This window comes from Phalacrocorax aristotelis, chromosome 1 (genome assembly GCF_949628215.1).
Source record: "Phalacrocorax aristotelis chromosome 1, bGulAri2.1, whole genome shotgun sequence".
Taxonomy (NCBI): Eukaryota; Metazoa; Chordata; class Aves; order Suliformes; family Phalacrocoracidae; genus Phalacrocorax; species Phalacrocorax aristotelis.
The window spans coordinates 112,801,164-112,823,071 of record NC_134276.1 but is presented as its reverse complement, the minus strand read 5'-3'; the positions used below and the strand labels follow the sequence as shown (position 1 = coordinate 112,823,071).

At 39.8% G+C, this 21,908-nt stretch overlaps 1 protein-coding gene across 2 annotated transcripts in view; it reads left to right on the top strand.

Moving 5' to 3' along the window:
- ROBO1 (roundabout guidance receptor 1) overlaps positions 1-21,908 on the top strand; it is a 748,981-nt gene that overhangs the window by 346,410 nt on the left and 380,663 nt on the right. The window contains exon 3 of one of the 2 annotated variants that reach the window (XM_075102145.1): positions 12,284-12,367. The exons of the other annotated variant lie outside the window; for it this stretch is intronic. Within the exon in view, the coding sequence (XP_074958246.1) occupies positions 12,284-12,367 (84 nt within the window). The remainder of the gene's footprint in view (positions 1-12,283; positions 12,368-21,908) is intronic. 2 annotated transcript variants of the gene reach the window in all.

Sequence of the window (21,908 nt, the reverse complement as noted above, 5' to 3'; positions counted from 1 at the left end):
AAAAGCTTAAATAGGAGCTTTCCTAGGGAGCCTTCTTAGGCATGAGTGCTAATCAGTACAAAACTAGTTAACGTTCGGTCAGTGCTTATGGGAGATTTATTTATTTCAATTTTTTACCCAGTTTACCTTTCATCACTGAACATAACTTTCTTTATCTTGTATGTGTTAGTGCATCCCTTTCTGGGAGTAAATGCATTTTCAAAAACATAGCCTTTTGTTATAGCCATTTAGAAAAATTAAAACTATGGGGAAAACATATTATTTTTAATTATATTATTTCTAGTGGCAAATGTTTTTGTTCTCATTGCTCAGCCTTCTATAGCTAAGAAAAAATCTAAAATGCTTAATAATATTTGAAGTTTTTGCTGAAGAGCGCTTGAAAAAGCCTTCATCTCAGACGTAAGCTCTTTTTCACTGACTTGGTTAATGCTTCAGTTGTATTCAGTTTTGAGCACGCACTTACACTTACAGCTTATTTATCTCGTGTTATGCTTTCAAGATCATATCACATCTCTTTGGTCACTCTCCAGTTGTAAAACAGCAACAGGACAAGTTCCAGCAGAATAGATAAACCGTAGAACTTGAGTAATGGGAATGATGTAAACTCAGTACTGTTTCTTTTGTTTTAATGTTTAAATTTCCTCACTGTCTGTGGAGGACATTTTTTTTTCTATTTGAAATATTAAATTGGTATAATAAAACAATACTGTTCTGCTTTGTGTTGTTTTACTTTCTACGCAGTGTTCAATATCAGATCAGTCTCTAGCTGGATGTGTTATTTGATCCAATGTGTTAGTCTTTTTTTTTCCTTATCTAGCACCTTCTGAAATTACAGTGTTTTTCCAGGAATTTTCTGTAGTCTGGCCTGCTAAAGTGAGGGGTGATTAATTGTCTTTATTTTGCTAAATATGCTTTTATTTCTCTAGGTTCTTGTGTTTTTGTTTTGTTCTCTTGTCTCCTTTTCCCATAATCTTTCATACCTGTATTCCCAGCAAAGTCGATAAAATAAATTTGAAGTGTGTAATGATATGAGAAGTTTTTCCATTGTGGTCTGTGGTGTCGTAGAAGTTTAGTGTACTAGTTGAAGCAATCTTGGACATACCTGGAAATATTCAGTATCATAATATGATGAAGTTCCAAACTAGCAAACCTTGAGACACAGCATGCAGTCCTTTAGATTCAGTAGTAGTAATGATGTATCACTGAATTGTGAGCACCGGTTGCTTGCAGCTGACAGGTGGTGTGTACAGATCTGGTTCCACAGCTCTGTGTTTATCAGTGACTTGATCTTCTGACACAGTCTGTTATGTGGTATACTTACTTGCTGCTTGGTGTATTCTGTTTTAAAGATTCACTGCACTGAGCTAAAGTTTTCAATGTGAGATCTAACTTGATTATAAGCTTCCCTATTGATTAGGTAGTAGAAGTGTTGCTGAAGGACATCTGATTAGTCTGGTGACACATCTGCTGTGATCCAGTAGCCTGTTGGCCACCTGTGGCAACCAGCAAGGGCTGGGGGCTACTGGCCCCACTGCCACTCAGCCAGGGCACCCTTGGGCTGAGGTCTCAGCCATGACCAGTCAGAGAAGAACCCTGAGGGCTCCAGGGCATGCAGGAGTTTGGAGGGGGCTGCTGGCAGTCGCCTCAGGGCTCAGGCCACGTGCTCTTATCGGCAGCCTGTGGGAGCATACAGTGCTCTGATCGAAGCCAGGGCATCATCTTCCCTGTTGGAGTGTCTGTGCTGAATGGCAGTCATCCTAGCCCATAGGGATAAAGGATCTACTTCTGACTTTTATCCAGTTTGACACGTTAAAATTTGCTGAGGAACTCTGCTAGAGGCACTTGAGGGCCCCAACAATATGGAACCAATCACGCTAGAAACATATGATATGTATAATGTTGCTTCAGAAGTATTTTTTATTTCCTGCCCAAAGCAGCTGCACCAACACATTTAATGAAGTTAGGACAAACAAACAATTGGGGTTTGCTAAAGAAATTTTTCTTTTTTCAAGCTGTCACTCTTACAGTGTTGTACTTCAATTCTGAGATATTAAAGCTGTGACCTAGCCAGCAATGAGATACCTGGGAAACTTTCTACAAGTAAATCTGACACAATGCGTTCTTAGTCATCTGCACTTCCAGTTTCAACTCATTGCTGTGATGATGAATGAGTGCCTTACTATGTGAAGCCTAATTTCCTCATCTCTAGCACTGTGGGTTTTCTGGTTTTGCTTTTTAAAGGTGGCATAACTATTTCATTCTGTTTGCTACTTAGATGTTGTCCTCTACTTACCAACAGACAAACTGAAGTTTCTGAGAAGGTTATGTCCTTATTGGGCAGTTTATCTCAAAGGTCTGGTTAGTTTTGAACATAGATACGTGATTTGGTCTGTCTTTGCCATCTTGATAGTCTTATCCATCACAATTTTGATGTGACTGCTTTTGTTATTTACAGTAGCATTTTTCTCATCATATTTGTGTCGTTTAAAGCATATAATTTTTCAGTGTTTGTGCTTTATTGCTTTGGGCTCTCTGCTTCCAGATGCAGCTCTAATTATTTCAGAGGTTCCCATGGATCTCTTCAAGATCCTATTTTGTTTCAAAATTACTGCCTCTAGCTAGTAATTCCCATGCTCAATGTCCACAATATTACAAATTGACAATACCTAGAGAAATCTGTAGATCCTTGTAAAGCCAAGTACCCCTTGCTGTGTTGTGTGATTTCTTATCTGGTATTAATTTTGTAGAGCTGAATTCTGACAAGATAGAAGAGTTATTGATTATTCTTCTCCTTGGCTATTTCATTTCATCGTTGTTCTATTTTGTCTGGAGTTTGAGTTCATAAACTTGGAGTAATTTTTGACCCTGTGCCTTCTTTTGAGGCTGACATTAATCACATTGAGAAATGAGATTCCCAGCTGGAAGATGCTAAAGAACCACTATGAACTATTAAATTAACTTTCCACTATTTTATGAATTTTTCCTGGTTTAGACTGAGAATTATTAGGTTGATTGGGACGTATGTGTATGTTTCATTATGAGCTAGATAGCAATTGCTAATTCTTTATTTGTGGCTCTTTCTCCTGTTTCCCTGAAGTATTCACAGCTGTGCTAACAGAACCCTGCATACAGTCAATGGGAGCATTTTGCTGCTTTAACAAGAAACGACTTCAGCCTAATATCAAATTTTCCAGGCAAATGATTACATGCTCCATCATTTGTTTTCTTAAGGATATGATTTTGAGCGGTGAGTAGTCAGCTCAGGTAAACAAAGAAAGGAGGAACACCTGTTGTACGGCTTCTCTTCTCTCCAAGGGACAAACTTAAAAACCTCCTTTGCAGAATACATTTCAGTATGCTGCACAAAAGCGGTAGCTCTTAGGAAGAGCTTCACAGAAAGAAGGCCTGTGATCTAATAACAAAAGACAAAAACTTTCCTGAAGTACTTATCTCTATTTAGTATGAATAAAAGAAAAGAGTCTTTGGGAAAAAAAAAAAATTGTGTTGCAAGTGAGAATCATTTGATATCTGTGGTTAATTCACTGTCTTGGAAGGTCAATAGAAAAGCGAATTCTGGACAGACTTGATTTACTACTACTTTACATGGATATGTATTTGTCATTTGTTAATGGCCGTAGCTTGTTGTAAATTTTTTCCTGTAGAGCTGTACTGGTCAACATGGTTATGTTTTTCAACTCCATGTCTTTTTACAAGTCAGTGTGAATATTTGTTTACCTTATAATGCACCTTTTCATTTCACTTCAAAATCATCCCTGTACACTTCTTACTAAATGACTTTCTGTGAGGCCACAAAGATTTTAATTGTAAGCTGTGATAGGGTTAAAACATCTTTTTAAAATCATCGAGTCGCCCCAAAGGATATAGCATTATCAGGCCTTTGCTTTGTGCAGAACACAGGTTAAACAGAATGTGAGTGGCTTTAAGCATGAAAGGAAGAGGACCTTCAGAGCCTCTCCTGCCTGCTGCCTTCTCTGTGGTAGCCAAAGGGGTGGGACTGTGGAAGGCAAAAGGGGAAGGGAAAGCAGAGAAGAGCAACAACCAGGCACCTTTCCTCTGAGAAATCTATATGCTACAAGGGTGCCAGTAATCACAATGTGTCTGAAGTCACTGTTGGGAGGTAGAGAACATGTATTGGCATCAGCAAAATTATTCAAAATGCTGTCCTTCTAAAAGGAAGGGGGGGAACCTAAACCAGAACAGCTAGAAGTGTAGCTAGGAGTGTGTCTTGAAAAAAAGGACCTGGGATTCTTGCAATATCAGAGAGACTTTCTTACTTATATAGCAGTTTTAATAGACTTAGTGTGCCAGGGTATTCCCTTGCTGGACAGTGTATTAGTGCAAGTAAGTCCATTCTTTCTATAAACAAGCATGATACACATTGATTTAATATTATTCTTCATGCTGAGCTCTGCAGATAGACCAGTAAAATGCAAATGACACAGCTGTGTTGCAGATATATCTTTGACAACTCAGAAGATGACTTTGCCTATGCAGAAAAGAAAGGGAAAGAGAAAGGGCTTTCTCAGCTCTTGAATTGTGTAGGTCCCCTTCAATGTTCGTTTTTGTGGTAGTTTTAATTTCAAATCATGTGCCTGCAAGGCTGTTAGCATTGGCATGTTGAATTAGTTCCTGCACTTTCGTTGTTCTTCTGTAGTACTCATTAATGAGGGAAATTCATCACCTTTCCTAAGTTCACCACTCAGCTGAATAAAATAAGGGATAATTAGGTATGGTGGGTTCTTGCTCTGCTCCAGTTCTACAGTAAAGAGAAAATTAACCAAGTTCTTTGCTACTATTTTGGAGGAAGCTACTTGTAAAGCCAGCTGCATAATTCAGCCTCAAAGCAACGTCACAGGCTAAAGTCATAGAAGCAGCAGGTCCAGGGGTTAATGCCTGGAGGACTGTCTGTAGTCTCACACAGTTAATTACAATGGTAAGGGGATTGTTGCAAGAAATCCAGCAGAGTTGGAGGATTGCACAGGAAGCTTGCATAGCTGGTTCTTCAACTGTACATGGTGCTAGTTGCTATTATTTAAATGTCTTGATAGTAGTTCCCACAGTAATCAGAACTCTCTTGAGAAACACGTAAGTTTACTTGGAAGAAAACAAAATAAGAGAGCCTCCAAGGGACAGAAAATTTCCTAAAGTAAGGTCAAATTCAGAGCTTGCAGTAAAAAGAAACTATGAAATATTGATATGAAGAAACCTAAGCCAGATAGGTCTTATGCATATGCCATACTGAACATAGCCAAGATGACTGGTGAGCACTTTATAAGTCATTGATTTTGGTATTTTATGGAGAAAGTTTGCTTGCTGCCTTAGAGAAGAAAATTCTGTTATAAATTTGGTTGTCCCTGCTTAGGAAAAGGCTTCTTGTCCTAATTAATCATAATGCCTTATACAGGCTAGTGATGGGTCTCTTATCTGCCCCTGGAACAAAAGCAGCTGGGGTCACCACCTGTTAACTCACTTCCAGCACCACTTAATTAGCCTGAATGGCTGTTGCCTTCAGGCTTATCTGGCAGGGAAGAAATGGGAGCAGATGCAGAGCATCCCTACAAGGGATGACCCAAGAAGTGTGAGGAAGAGCTAGGAGAAGTCAGAGTGTGGGGGAAGTGGAGAGGAAAACAGAGAGGTTGGGAGCATCAAAGTCTTACAGTGCATGTTTATGTGGTCTCTGCTCAGTAGCATGTTTTGAGAATTTAAGTCAGTCAGAAATGTTGCTATGTAATTATGTTCATATGTTTTCCTGCATGACTGATCCCACGTAAGATTTCAGCTTTAGAATTTGAAAGGAAGTAACACAGATTTACAAAAAAAACCCAAAAACAACAAAACAAAACAGCAAACCCAACAATCATAGTTAGGCTACTCCATAAAATATATTTGCTGGATCTGTGTTGAAGTTACTAACACCTTGGTTTACTACCTACTTCCAATATAAATAAATAAGACGCAAAGAGGTTGTTTACTGCTTTTGCATGACTAGAAGTTCTCATTTACTTTTTACTGAGTTAAAGGCTGTTATTGAATGAATCATGAAAATGAAGGGAAGGAAAGGTGTTTAAATAGCATCTACTCCTGAGGTTTTGTCAGGACTTCAGTCATATGCACTGGTCTTTGAAGACAACCAAAACAAAGATACTGAAAGCATTAAATAAAAGCTGTATTCTTACTTGCTTTAGAAACATCTGTTTCTGAGGGTGTTTTTACACCACAAAGTATTATGTTTTCATTAGAAAATTCTTTGTGCACAATAACATTTCTGTACCTGTGCATAAGTGTACATTTTATTTTTAGAACCACATATTGAGTGGCTGGAACATAGTTGTACCAGCTATTAATAACAAGCATCCCTATGGATTTATTTGTAATTTACTTGTGCTAGATCCTCGGATTAAAGCCATTATGTGAGAACAAATTCTTGCCTTTTCCCGTTAGCTTAAACCTTTCTTAACTTTTAAGATGAGGCAGCTGAGCAGTGTAAACTTTTATTGAAGAAGTTCTTATTTACTTGTGGAGACTCTTAGCTAACGGAAATGGTCATAACTCCCTAAAGTTACCCAATTTAAACAAGTCAGCTGGCTGAATGTGAATGTCTCTAGAAAGTTGCTCTATGAAGTCTTATAAAAATGAATAGAATATTTCCTTTCAGCTAATACGAAACATTGGTAAGGATACTCTCCAGATTACTCAGCCATACGCTACACAGGCTTCTGATATAGGCCTGTAAGTGCTTACCAAGCTGTGATAGTCTAAGGGTGGCCTAATCAGAGAATCACAGAGTCACAGAACGGCAGGGGTTGGGAGGGACCTCTGGAGATCATCTCATCCAACCCCCCTGCTTGAGCAGGCACACCCAGGGCAGGGGGCACAGGAGGGTGTCCAGGCGGGTTTTGAATGTCTCCAGGGAAGGAGACTCCACACCCTCCCTGGGCAGCCTGTGCCCCTGCTCTGGCACCCGCAGAGGGAAGAAGCTTTTTTCTCATATTTAAGTGGAACTTCCTGTGTTCCAACATGTGCCCATTGCCATTGTCCTGTCGTTGGGCACTATTATTCCCAATTCTGCACATACCTTGAAGTTTTTCCATTTTGTTCCAGATCTGAAGAACAGGTCTGCATTCTTGAAAGCTTGTCTTCATTTTTCTAAGCAAACATGTAATTTTAGATAGTGCTCCCCTCTACCAAAGGTAGTTCTCATAGATACGTTAATTTAACTTTACTTGCCTGTACTCTGATAACATAAAATGTTTTGCCATTATGAATAACCAAATGAAGAAGTAGAATTAAATCAAATATCCCTCAAGATATATTTAGTGTATTTCTACTGCAATTCCAATGAAAACCTAGAATAAATCAAAATACTGAAAAAAAACCAGGCTACTAATTTAGTTCTTCATCTTAGCTTGCAGTTTGATGCAGTTACAATAGGGGTTTTTTTTCCTGATGTCTCTTCCTGAATTCCTCTAGATCACTAGAAAGGAATCAATGGGAATTGATCCAATTTGTAGAACACAATTCTAATATTGATAGTAGTTTATATTCATTTGCTTCACCCTAATCTTTTATTAATGTTCATTTGAAAAATGCTGTTCATGCAGTTTCCTTCCAGTTTTGTACCCCCGAGCTGATGACGGTAATGAAATTTAGAGAAACATAACAAGAAATAACGAAGTTATATATTTTGAAATTAAATATGGCAAGTTACTATTTTTGTAGTCAGACGTTTTCAGTGGATGGCTTTAATTTTAGATAAACAATGACCAGTGTAGAAACTCAGACACATGAGAATTCCTACACTAGTAAGCAGTTGTGTCTGTTTAGGTCTTTTCAATTTTTCTTTATGTCCTCCAGGAGGAAGGTCCAGGACATCAATACTGAATCATTTGGGGACTTTTAAGGATGCATCATCAATAAAATGTGTCATACAAACATATCTCCTTGGTACAAAAGAAGCAATAATGATGGCATCACTTTCTATTGCCAGTAGGAAAAAAAAAAATCACTGGTGAATTTTCTATGAACAGCAAAGCCATGGTTAAAAGCATGTTTAATATAATTTTTGAAGTTAGGATTGCACAAAGTACTCGAATATAAGTAACTGTGAAAATAAATGTGTTCATCTGGTTTGAGGTGTTGGAGGAGCTGAGAGAATGAATATCAATAGGAGATATTTAGTATTCATATTTTCTGATCATTTTGAAGAGTTAAAGATATGTAAATTAAAGCATGAATGGTGTCTAGTAGCTGCTGCTGCAGTCCAATAAAATGGAGTAACTTACAGATTTCAGTGGAAATTTCATTGGAAAAGGTTCCCCATATTCACATAAATCTTTGGTGCACTCTGACTGCCATTGGACCACCTAAGCTTCTTCTGAACTTGTATTATTAAGCCAAATCCTCTTGCTGCTTTGAAGGTGTCATCCGTGCTTGGGCTGCACTGACTAAACATGAAACTATTCCACCAAAATGCTAGAACACTCAGTGCCGGTAAACTTAGCACTCTCCTATCAAGTCAAAATAGATGTTTGTTGGGGTTTTATTAATGCATTAAGGTACTTGTCCAACTTAATGAATGTGGCTCTGGAAAGGCAACAAGGTATTTTTCATCACGGGGAGGGGGTTCCCTTCTCAAATGAGGCCTCTTTCAAACGCTTTTGTGAAAGAAAGGTGTAGTAGCCATTGGTCGGGGGTGCCTTTCTCCTTTTGTTCTCTTTGGTAATGAAGGCTTCGCTCCTCATCTTCCTCTTCCAAAATAAACCCATTTGGGGTAATAAAAAACAAAAGGGGGGGAAGGGGGCGGGGGGAAGTTTTTACCTTCTTCCTGAAGTTTTGCATACGTACAGGTAAAAATAATTTTCTGATGAATTAAATGATTGGTTTTGTTTTGTTCTGGTTTTTTGTTTGTTTGGCTTTGTTTTGTTTGTGGTGGTTTTTTTTTGTTTACTTAATGAATCAACCAATTACTGCATAGCTGTTTTTTGAGGTGTAAGTTTTATTTCACTGAAAATAGGCTTTTCTGAGTGGCTAGGATATCAGAGACCTTGGTTTAAGTTTCTCCAGTCTGATGCAGAAATTCAACCAAGATATTTAACCTTGCTGGCGAGTTGTTTTGAGGGACATCTCTCTGTCAGTTCTGTGAAACGTGTTTTAGGATGGTTATGGCATTTCTGTGAGGGATGGGGCATCGAGTTCAGCCTTTGCTTTGACTCAGACTGAGCTGTAAATTTTTCATACATCAGGTGAATTGTTCCAGGTTAGATAATTCATTCCTTTCACTTTTTTTGGCAGGACGACTTGTTCAAAAAGTGTAAGGATGTGAAATAGTTCATTATGTTTAGCAAAACCAAGTGGAAAATTGCCTGATCCTACAGCACAGTAGTCATAAGAAATAGATCACATTTTAACTTTCAGGCCTTTTACCCCCCATTCAAGAGAGTGCCTTCAGAGCAGCCTCATGGTGAAACGTGCCGTTTAAGTCAATAGTATTTATTTCTGTTAAGTTTTAACAGGGACTCCCAAGCAAAGGCAAAGCTGGATCTTGAGACAGAGCTGAAATTAAATTCAGCCCAGTGCAGGGGGCAATAGCCTGAGAGGAAGGACTTGGGCCAGACATCGTTCAATGAAATGGGTAGAATTCACCTACAGCAAGAACTGAACTTCAGCGATCATCGTTAGTGAAAGTCATTTCCAGCCAGAGGCCATAATTTAACATTATTTGAATATCATGTTTAATATCAGGTGGAAAAGTAGCATTTCTCAAAGAATGAGAGAGTGAATAATGTCTGTGTGCTTTTGGATTGTAAATAACAAGTGCATTGTCACTAATAGACATCACGTAAATACCAGTAGTGTTAAAAAAAGACTAATCCCCTCATTTCTGTCAGTGGAGGGACTGAAGCCAAGATTTTCATGCCTAAATGGCTGCAAGTAGTTGTAGTCTAGTTTTTAAAGCTGCTGCTCTCGTGTTCAGTTGGCTGTATTGAATGCACAGCATTTCTGAAATGGAGACGGCTCCTATTTAAACTCCTAAGTGAGCCTTGCTACCGGGCATTGGCACCGGCTGTTTTGTGAGGTGTAACGAGGAGGGTGGCCCATTGCCGCGAATGCCACGTCAGAGGGAGTATCTTGGATAAAAAAAGATCAATTCTTTATGCAATTATATTTTGTACATGATGCCAGACGTTACACTGACACGTAGAACACTCCAGTAGCTTTCGTTGCGTCTTCCTCCTTCTTCATCATTTTGAGTAGTGTGCGGTTAAATCTCCTAGAAGGCAATCAGTCTTTTAAAATGATGATCAGCAGGTTTGTTGCTTGAAATCTCAGTCTTAGCTTTCTGTAGTCGATTATAAACATTTGATCTAAAAAAGTGGGCACAGCCTCTGCCTCTTAATTTAATAAGAAGTCCCATCCTTCTGTGCTTTACTGCTGTAATTTAAAACTCTGACCCAGTCAATCCTTGAATGCAAATAAGTGAGCAATCTGGAGAAGCAGAATGTTGAGCTAGTCACTCTACAGCCATTTTCAGAGCAGATTTTAAAGATGTACGTGACATTGGCCATTAGTGAGCCAGCAAAGATGAATGGACCAATAAATGAACATATTTCACTTTTTTCATCTGCCAAAGATGAAACAACATCTTGGTGTTTGGTTGGTTTCTTTTGTTTGGTGTTTTATTTTCTTAATTTACACAACAGTATTTTACAAGGCATGTTATCAGTTCTTTAACTGAATTTTTTTAAGCAATATTTTTTTCCAATAAATCCCCTTATGTGGATTGTTCTTGAGGATTTTGGTTTTCTTTTTGTTTTTCTTTTGTAATTCAGGTAAAAGATTTTGATTTGTAAGGATGCTGCGTCTATAAGATTGTTTAAAAAACAAATGGTGGGTATGAATGTTTGGCATCACATTTCCAAAATTAGATGGAGTGAGCTAGAAAATCAAGCATTTAGAAAAAAAAATCCACTACTGTTGTTTTCTAGTTTAATTTCATACATACTTGCTTTAGGGTGTTTTGTGAAACTTCAGAATGATTTTTAGTAGCATATGCATTTTATCGAAAAGGAACTGTTACTTTCAGTCATCATAGAAGTCCAGAATATGCCTGTGTGAGAGAGCGCTAAACATTTCTTTCCTATTCAGGGTCTTTACAATAATTAATAAATTATCTGACACCTGTCAACGAGAAAAGGAATAAGCAGCCTATTGTTCTGGTAGTGATATTCTTGCAAAGAGATTTGCTTCTTGCAGTTTTCTTTAAACAAAATAAGAATGTTTCTTTTTAGGTCTTATCTGTTGGACAGTATACTATCAAAAGCAAATAAAAATAGATTTGAAGTTTAATAAACAGTTTTATATTAAGCTGTATAGACAAGAGTAAAAAGATCTAGTGATATTGACAACAAATTCCTTTGGGTCGTGACGTTTCCTTTTCAGAGCCACTGGGATTTTTGTTTTATTTTTTGCTTTGAATTATTTAGTTCATTATTATGAGTTATCTTCGCGGTGCTTTGTGGTGTTTTGATCAGCAATTTATCTTGGGGTCTTAAAACACATGTTCATTTATGTGTTTAGCTGACCAGCTGCCTTCCCTTATTTCTTTTTTTTTTCAATGTGACATTACAATTGAGTGTTTCCTTGCAAGCATCTTTCAACTCAGAAAATGCGTCTTACTCCTGATGCTGCTAAACTGTTGCCTTTTCATAGAGGGGCTTTACCCCTTTCCCCTGCCCCGTCTTCCAGAAGAGGTAGAGCAGCCCCCCCCCCCCCATGCCTGCCAAGACACAGTCGTCCCCCCGCCTCCTCCCCACAAAGAGGTGAAGTCCCCTGAGTCTGTAATTGCCAGGAGATGAAGCGATGATGGGGAGTGATCACAGTCAATAGCTTTGATTAACAATAAGGTGGAAAATTAGCAATGCTAGCATTCAGCTCCCCTGCCTTCCCGTCCCCATATGCTCACCACAGCCTGTGCTGGCTGGTTGGCAGGGTGGCCACCGCGCCTGGCGGGCTGCAGAGTGAGGCTTGGGAGTGGGCAGAGGGGGACAGCGGGCAGCGTTTTGGGGACCCCAGGCAATGCTCCCGGCCGCCTTTCGTTGGGCACCACCATGCAGGTGGGGGAAGGATGAAGAGTGCCGTGTGCTGGCACTGTGGCTCTTGCTGTCGTGTGTGGATTTAATTGTGTCTGGACGTGTTGTGATCGAAATGGCAACTACTGTTACTCCTGTGACCCCATCAGCAGCTCTGGTGTTGTTTCCGACAGACTCTGACGACCTAGAGAGGGGGAACGACAGCGGGACACCACTCCCCACCTCTGATAACGGCGACAATTCGCTGGGCTACACAGGTAGAGTGCATCTTTCCAAAATATTCCTGACTGCCTACTTCTGACACTTTCCACCTACATCTGCCATTACCACCTGTACATGGTTTTTCAATCATCTTTGCAAGCTGGCTATCTCTCACCATCACCCTAGGAGTTCAGCGCTGTTAGTATTGTTGGGAAACATTATTGTGCCTTTTAACTAACCAAGATGACTGCCTTTTTGTGTGTGTTAGTACATTTCCATTATTTAAATGTTTAAAGTAATTTTCTATTGTTTAAACAATGCACCCATTATTTTCCTTCAAACTGGGTATATTACTGCATGAGGCAATATATCACCTCAGAGAAATTTTTCCAAGGACCAAAGGCAGGGATTTTTCCATATGTTTATTTTGGGTTTTGGGGTTATTTTTCTCCTTTGTTTCTGTTATAAACAAAAGTAAAAGATATTGCAGCAGGGAAAAAAATCCAAGTGAAACTAAACTGTGATTGGAGAAGAATCTGCTTCATTGACTTCTGCTTTGCATAAAGTAGAGAAACGTGTCTCTAGGCCAAATAAGAAAAGCCACAGATAAGCAGTGCCATACGGTGTGTTGCAGCAGTGATCTCTGAAGGACCCAATTCTGTAACTCCTCTGCACACTGCAATGATACCTATCTCCAGGAGTCACACTACTCACCACAGCCCAGGCTCAGCTACAGAGTCCCTGAGCCTGTGGTTTTCATGAACTACTGGTGTCCAGTACAGTGGCAGACTCGAGACCTAAATGACTTTTAGGTTGTGAAGGTAAGTATTAATTCTTCTGGTGGTAGCAACTTTTGGAAAGGGAAGGAGGGAGAATGAGTTGGACATTTAACTGCAAGATATTCTTTAAATACTTTATTGGTGGGTTACTAGTGCTACTACTGCTCACACTGTAAAAATGCATGTAGTCAAGATTTTAACAGAAGTGTGTGAATCGGATATCCATAGCTATGACAGTCTTGCAGGATACAAGAAGAGGAATGGCAGGTATAAGAGAGAGGGAGTAATTTCTTGTTCATTCATAAAACTTCAGGTCGGTTATACACCACTTAAAATGATCACAGCTTTCATCGCCTAGCCCTTGCAACCATCCCTGTACGTGGTTTAAAACCTTGACACATAGTTTTTTTTCCCATTTAAAACACTTTTTTTTCTAAAAAGATAAAGTAAAGCAGTACAAATTTCCCCTCAGTCAAGAAGATAGGTGCTGCCTTAGCAAAACATAGCATGAACCCTGCTGCATGTGGATTATTTAGACTTTTCTACCCTCTGAATATTCCTATTAATTTTTTTCTAAATTCTCACACACACACACACTCTGAGTTTGGCACATCTATGCTCCCTGATGCATATGGAGTCATCATATTGGCAGAAAGAAAATTAATATAGCTTCAAGAATGCTTTTTTTAAACTTACTTTTAAGTTAGATTTTTGCTTTCAGAAAACAGGGCTGGGAATTGTGATCCATGGGTCTTGTGTTTAAAGAGCCACTAATTTACGTGGGACCACGAGTCAGACTCTATTATTAATAAAGTTGCTTAGTTCTACCTAGAGAGGAACTGTCGCTTCCCCTCCAGCCCCCTCGCTCCTCCCCTGGCCTGGGGCTGGTGAAGAATCCTGCGCCCCACAGCCTCACATCTGCCCACAGTGGTGGGAGAGGGAGCCCTTCATGTGCCCTCCACAGGCCCCCTTAGCCACAGGAGTAGCAGGGGTAAGAATTCAGGGCAGAGACACCATCCATCGCCTTTTCCGGCCGACATGTTTCGCAGAGGGGCTGGAGGCCTGGCACAGGACCCCCATGGCAAGCGTGCCGGGGGGGGGTGATGGCAGGCAGCGGGTGCTAGGGCTGCAGGTGGTCCTGCTCCTCATTGGAGACTTTGTCTTCCTCTTGTAGGGCAGTATTTAAGGCATATAAGGCAGGGTATAGGACAGCAGCTCCCCTGAGAGCATGGGGACGTGGGACGGCTTCCTGAACAGAGCACAGACCCTTCTGCTTCTGTCCACCTACGAGCATCCTTCACCCGTACCAAGGTGCGCACGTGCATCTGGGCGCCGCGCCCGAGGACAGGCCTCTGCGGGGTCTTGTGGCTGTTCGACCTGCCTCTCAGAGACAAATGGGTCATCTGAGAGCACTGGCAAAATCAAACCCTGCTCTAGTAGCTCCCCAGAGGCTCCAGATCTTAACTCTAGGCCGTATTCTAATCTGCATTTTCTAAGCAAGCACAAAAGTCAGCCTTAAGTTAGAAGCAAACGCAAACTGAACAAAAACGAAAACCGAGAGGATGGCTGGTTTTAATTGGAGGTTTTGTGCCTCTATTTGAACGAGCACTAAACGAAGGAGTTTTCATGTTGAAAGATTTAATGATCCAGTAGTTTTTCCTCCACTAAATATTAATCAGTAGCACTATGTGAGTATACCTTGGTTTATATGGAAATCCCTGAGGTATTTATTAAAATTAGTCCAACAGGCTTCTATAGTAACCAGTAAGGATTTTTTAAAATAACATTACCTCTAATACAATCTTATAGGTAAAATTACATTCTTTTCTAATTTATGGGCCCATTTATGTGGGCCTAATATGGACTTCCTGGATTTTACAGCAGTATTCTTAGATCAGTTTTTGTTCTCTCTTACCTATAGGATTCCATTCTCCAAAAGGAAAACCATTGCAGAAGCTTGTTTGTACTGAAAATTCTCAGACTCATTGCTAACATCACTCAGATAAAGTCCAGGGTGTCTGGACCCGTGGAAAAAAGAAACAAAAAACAAAACAACAAAACAGCAGCAGTTTATTTTTTAATCCTGTATTTATCTTCAGGTGGTGTCTGAATAGACAAAAACTAAACAAGCTAATAACTGCTGTCATACAGTAGGATCATACATTTTAACTCATACTGAGAGCAGGGATGCATCTATGGGGCACATCTTCCAGTTCCATGTAAGTTTAGCTGTGAGGTAAATGAGCAAAGCATTCGCTATTATGGGAAGCTTCAGGGCTGAAGATTATAATTTTTTCCTACATATTTTGCTATCCACATATGTTTCGCAGGATGAATATATGCAGCTGTTTCATACTGTTCTTAAGTGGAGGTGCATGTGTCCTAGAGAGCGTTTCAGTGTGTTCTCCTGAAGTCCACTTTAAACCAGGAGATTTTTAGCAACCCCATTAAGTTCTGTTGTTTCCACTGTGGATGCAAGCACTTGCTTTGAGAAGTAACCTCACACCAAAGGGGAAACACATCAGTTTCAGGGGAGAGAGAGGAGTTGCCAACCCAAGCTATTTCAGATAAAGATTGAAGTTATTGATAAATTTCAAGACCATTATTATGGGAAAATGATGAACTTGTATTTGACTTTTCATGATTCTTAGTATGTTACAGGACCGGACTCTAGATTTTTTTATCTCCCTAATCAATAGAGTAATGTTGTATCCAATAGATTGTTGCACTTTTTATAGGTCAGATTTTTATTATCAAAATAATTATTTTTAGTTATTAACTGTAGACCTAAATGGAGAGGCTCTTTACACATCTATATTAAAGATGATCGCTTTTAGAAAGTATTTGTAATGTAAATAAATAGGGGCTGACTAAATAACAAATCAAGAAAGGCAGTTCAGTCCCTGAGGATTGTTCCATATGCATGACACTGATGTTAAACTGAAGGAGCTTATAGGAAGGTTTTCTCTTGCATATTTGATATGAGAGAAATGCTAAGAATAAAAAACATCTAAAAGCTGATGTGACCACATAGGTAGCATATTAAAGATGCTAGACATACCTGGATTGATTCAGCAAAGGATTTAGGGTTTAGAAGACCAAAACCTTTTAACTGTAACTCTGTCAGTTTAAAGAAGTGAGCTAGGAAGATTACCTTCTCTACATCTGCACAAAAGACCAATTCTACTCCGTCAAGGCCAGATTGGAAAATAATGGCAGAGTTAAGATGTGTAGCAGTGAAAAAAAAAATTACAATTTTAACTATGTGCACAAAGAACAGGCCAGATCACAGGGACATTCAGTAGGATGAAAACATATGATTTAGATACTTTGTGTTGTATTTAATTTGCCTTAAGGAAGGAATCCAAAGTGGTTCTCTAAAATGCTCTATAACTATGCCTGTTTCTCTTTCTACAGACTTTAATGGAACTTTAGGTGACTAGCGGTGATGTAGATACCTAAAAACAATTGCAAGTAATCCCACCTCTCCATCAGTTTGGATCTATGTTCTGAAAGGAGGTGATAGGAGCGTGCACCAGAGAATATAATGAAATCTTTTCTGATCGCCAAAGGAAGGGAGGGGAATGGAAGATGCAAGTAGGAATTCAGTTATTTGTCAAGTTTAGGCTGCAGCGATATCAGAATAGGACTATTGTTTGGACAGTTATTTTAGAGTGGAAAGAAAACCTTAGGTTTACCCATAGTTATTTTTTTCATTGAAGTCCTGGAAAGAAGTACAGGGACAAACAGAAAATGAAGGGAAGCAAGGAAAAAGATCTAGGTGAGGAACTCACTGTATATCAGAGGAGGAATATGGAACATCATCCAAATAAGATACTGGAGGAGCTCAGATGGAGAATGTGGATAAAAAGCTCTAGAAGGGAGGGCCTTAAATAACGTCAGGATTTCCAAGAGAGGAGCTTGTAGTCAGTGGTCAAATGGAGCAGATGATATGCTGAATGATGTCCCCTGCTGCCCGAGGAGCTTTGAGAGCCACAACCCTGCAGCAGGGAGCAAGGAGTGAGGAAACCTGAAGAGCATAGGATAAAACTGTCTTGGCTAAAACTGCTAAACATACTTTTCTCTTTAATATTTATCTGTTGGAGCAGAGTTGCAAGAAAAGCGGAAAGTAATTACTATTTCCACATCAGATTTCACATGTGGTTTGCCAGCCTGATTAATAAAGTAACCATTCTCTCTTAGCTCACAGGCTTCTTTTTTCCTCTCCAAAATAGCGCAAGCGCAGTAAGCATCAAATATGAGCATCAGTTATTTTCTGCATAATCAATGGCTGCAGAGTAGTCTCTAAGATCGCATTGTGCTGTGCTATTGAAGTGTGCATGTGCATTATATTCCAGGAAGTAGCACATTTCCTGTTAAATCAACTGTGACATAAATATTGGGGACCATTTAACAGATCACAGAGTATCGCTTGTGTTACAGACACCAGAATGATGGCTTGTTAAATTAACACTATATAGTCAAACATTTGCAGACAAGGATCACCACTCCTCATTAGGTAGATTCATTGCTTTTTAAAGGAATATTTCCAAATAAACTATTTCATTCATAGTTTTCTCAAAAGACTGTTCCAGTATGCAAAGAAATCCTGTGGTTCCCACTTGTGACCCAAAGTTAGCCTTCGATCTTTTTCCCCTGATCTGAAATCACTGCGGTGGTGGTCTTTTGTATGGCAAGGGATCCCATCCCTTTTCCTCTCATTACCTTTCTTTTTTACTACTAAGTTGTTATGTGATCAGGAGACTTGTTCATAGTGGATCACCGCTTGTCCCTTGTCAAATAAGACAGATTGCCCTTGGTGAGCATTTCAAGAAATGAAGGGGAAACCTCTTCCAGGGCCATTTCTGAGACATTTCTTCTTCTCTTCCAGAAATTTTACCTAGGTTATCCTATGTATTATAGACTGCCTTATTTGAAAAGTGGTAGCTCTAAAAACACATTCAAGAACACACTTCTAAGACTTCTTTGACATCAAAGGTGGAAATCTACAGTAATACTTATCCTGTGAGAAATGGAGTACTTCTCAGCCATTTCTTTTCTAACATATTAGGAGAGGTAGTAAATGCGCATACAGATTTTGTGGCTGAGAGGGAGAGGCAAGAGGAGAAAAAGCTATGATATGGAACAGGATGACAAATAAGGATGTTGCAAAGAAATAGTTGCTATTTGATTTTAAATTCCTTCTAAATTATCAGCTTTAGTGTAAGGATTAGTTGGAAAGAATGAGTCGTATTGGGAAAACAATGCATGAAACAAAAGTAGAGTTTGGCTAAGGGGCTGCAAAAAGTGGTGAATGAATATGTAGGTTGTAGAGTTGGGATATTTTGGGTTGGGAGGAGGCTGTAATTTCATCTGTGAAGCAGGTAGGTAGCGATGTCTGAACAAAAAAAAGATCTTGTTTCCATACAAGTATTCCAAGTAAGTTTTCAGCATGCCTTGTATTGCACCGAGTTCGTCGTGTCCAACAACAGAAGAGAAAAACAAACACTTGTTTGCACTGCAGAACCAACAGATGTCTGACAGAGCTGAATGAATCACTACATTAGATAGCAGCAAGATTAATTTAATTGTAGTCACAGAATCCTTATTGCTAGTGGTAATACACAGTAGACTTCTGCTTGACTTTTGCATCTCAGGATAAGTGCAAAGCTAGCAGTTAAGCATTTTTCATAGTCTTTCTCTTTTTTAAAACTTACCAACTGAAAAAGTGTGCTCCTGAGTCACTGGGAGAATGAACAGAGCGCCCCATGACACCGATTTTACGAAGTTACTTCTCAGAGTACATCTGCACTCTAAATCCAGGAACAGATGGATACTGTTACGCTTATTTAAAAAAAAGAAAGGGGGGGGGGGGGGGGGGGTTTGGGAAAATACCCTGCTCTTGTCTATCAGCAGTCTCTCTGTTCCCCACGTCAGTCTAAACTGCCAGAAAGGTCCTTTCAATTCTGCTCTTCTCGTTGCGAGCACTCTTCTGACACAGATGCTGTGGATTTTTTTTCAATATGTATTAAAATATAGATATAAATATAGACATATAAATATAAATATAACACCAATCGATAGAATTGCCTGTCAACAATAGCGATGTTCAGGCACTAATTTAATTAAAACATATAGTAGCAATATTGGAGCACAGATACTTCCCCTTACATAAATCTTGCACTGCCAGGTTTTATGAAAAATTTTATAGAAAATTTCTTCCTCCGGTTATTATGTTATACTTCAAGGCAGAGCTTTGATTAAAACAGGAAGCAATGGCAACATCTCATGTTTCTCAACCAGATAGTAAGTTTTGTGGTAGCCATCAGACCAATTTAAAATGACACCCCTCCCACCCCACCCAGAAAGAAATACTGCAAAATGTTGTGTGAAGAATTTGTCTAATAATGACATTACTAGCAGTATAGCCCCCCCGTATAGCTGAGATACTGGGGCTTGTTCTAAACAACTATATCTCACGAACATGAATTTGAGCTAGAGAAGGTGCAGGAAGGGGCTATTAAAATACTCTAGGAATAGAAAGCTTATTTTGACAGAGGCCTTAATGAAAGGAGGATGTGACTGGCATTTGTTGTCAGCCTTATGTTCTTAAAGAACACATAGAAAACAAAAAAACCAAAATAGGTACAGAGCACATTGACTATACAATTTGAAGAAATCCAGTTATTGGTAATTAGCCCGTCTTCAAACACTGCTCAAAATGTGTGCTTTTATAATGGGTCATTCTAAGCTTTTACTCATACATTACCACTTGACAAAAGAATTAGCGGACATAAAATGGGCCCTAGTTAATCGAGGATAGAAATTTAGGCTAGTTTACAGCAACAGATTCCAGAGAAGTTTTCAGTCAGAGGTTTGAAATCTCCTTTCAAAAGATTTAAATCTGTGACAAGCTATGATAGGCTATGCATGCTAGATTTGATTCCCCAGGATGAGAATTTTAATCTTGAGTTTGTGTGTTCCTAATTAATCATGAGACAAGTAAAATCAAAACAAAAGGCGTTCATAGCGTATTATACTTTCTCTTTTCCATTTGGACTGTCACAGACAGGAACCCCTGGAGTTGATGAGGCTTTCTGCTGAGGGCCTCCTAGCAAGAGTAAAGACAGAGCAAATTACCCTCAGACACTGCTGTCAGTTCAGTGAATTAAGTATGCAAAGCAATTTGTGAAGATGTTCAGACATGCAAATTTCTGCCAGAAGGTCAAAAGAGTATGAATTATCACAGGATGAGAAAGGTAAGAGAGGATCACTCCCCATCCTCATCAGGGTGTGTTATACAAGTTAGTCTTTTGTTTTAGCCATGCAATGTGTTTTATTTAAAGAAGTAGGAAGTTAGTAATGCACACGGTCTCTTTAAATGCATAGCAGTGAAATGCACTGTACAGATGGCAACATTCATTTATTGTGTCTAAAAGAATACACTTTCCTGAGTATTATAGGAAAAGAAGAACATTGAAAGGTAATTTCTTATAATTCAGATATTAGTATTGTTGATAATGTTTATAATAATTACTATATAGATCATGGATTTACAGGATAATTCAGGTCGGAAGCAACCATTGGAGGTCTCTAGTCCAACCTCCTGCTCAAGCAGGGTCAGTTATGGGGTCAGACCAGGCTGCTTAGGGCTTGATCCAGTCAGATCTTGAAAACCTCTAAGGACAGAGCTGGCACAGCCTCTCCAGGCAACCCACTCCACTGCCTGCCTGTCCTGATAGGGAAAAAAATTTCACCTTATATTCAGTCTGAACCTCTTTATTTTTTGCCTTGTGCCTGTTGTCTGTCACCCTGCCATGCACCACTGCGAAGAGCATGTCTCCACCTCCTCAGTGACCTCCCTGTCAGTATGGGCGGGTGGCTGTTTGGTCCCCCTATAACTGCCTCTCCCCCAGGCTGAACAAGCCCCGACCCTCAGCTTCCCAGGCAAGTGCTCCAGCCCTGAACTCGTCCCAGTTTATCAATGTCTTTCTTGTACTGGGAGGCCCAAAACTCGATGCAGTACTCCACATGAGTGTGGAGTAGAGGGGGATCCCTTTCCTTGATCTAGCACCTGTGCATGCACCCATCCCAGGATGCTGCTGGCAGTCTCTGCTGCCAGGGCAGGCTCACACTCAGCTTGCTGCCAGCCCAGAGCCCCAGGGCCTTCCCAGCAGAGCTGCTCCCAAGCCTGGCAGTCCCAGCCTGTATGGATGCAGGGGGTTCTTCCTTCCTTCCCACAGCAGGACTTTGCATTTGTTAAATTTCATTAGGTTTCTGTTGGCCTGTTCCTCCAGCCAGTCTGGCTCCATCCAGGTGGCAGCCTTGCTGATGGGTGTGTGGACTGGTTTCCCCAGTTTTCTTTTGCAGGTTTTGCCTGCAAGCATGGTGAGCTTGCCCTTCCTCACCTCCTCCAGGTCACTGATAAAGATCTTAAGCCTGGCGGTCCTTCTTGTTACTGCCCTCCAGGTAGGCTGCAGCACATTAACCATTACCTTCTGAGATGATGAATCATCAAGTCTTTCCTCATCTAGTGGTTCATCCATCCGGACCATAATGTCCCTGCCTAGATACAGGAGCATTGTGAGAGACAGTGTTGAACCCAATACATGGCAGTCTAGAAAAACAAAGAATCTACCAGATTAGGATTTCCCACCAAAACTGATCTCTCCTTGTGGCACTGCTTATAATTGCAACTCTTGTCCCAGCATTACAGCTTTATACATCAACACTGAATGAGAAAATAACAATTAACATATATCAGAAGATCCAGAGTTATTTTTATCAGATCCTTCTGGAAGTACTACCAGAAATTTGT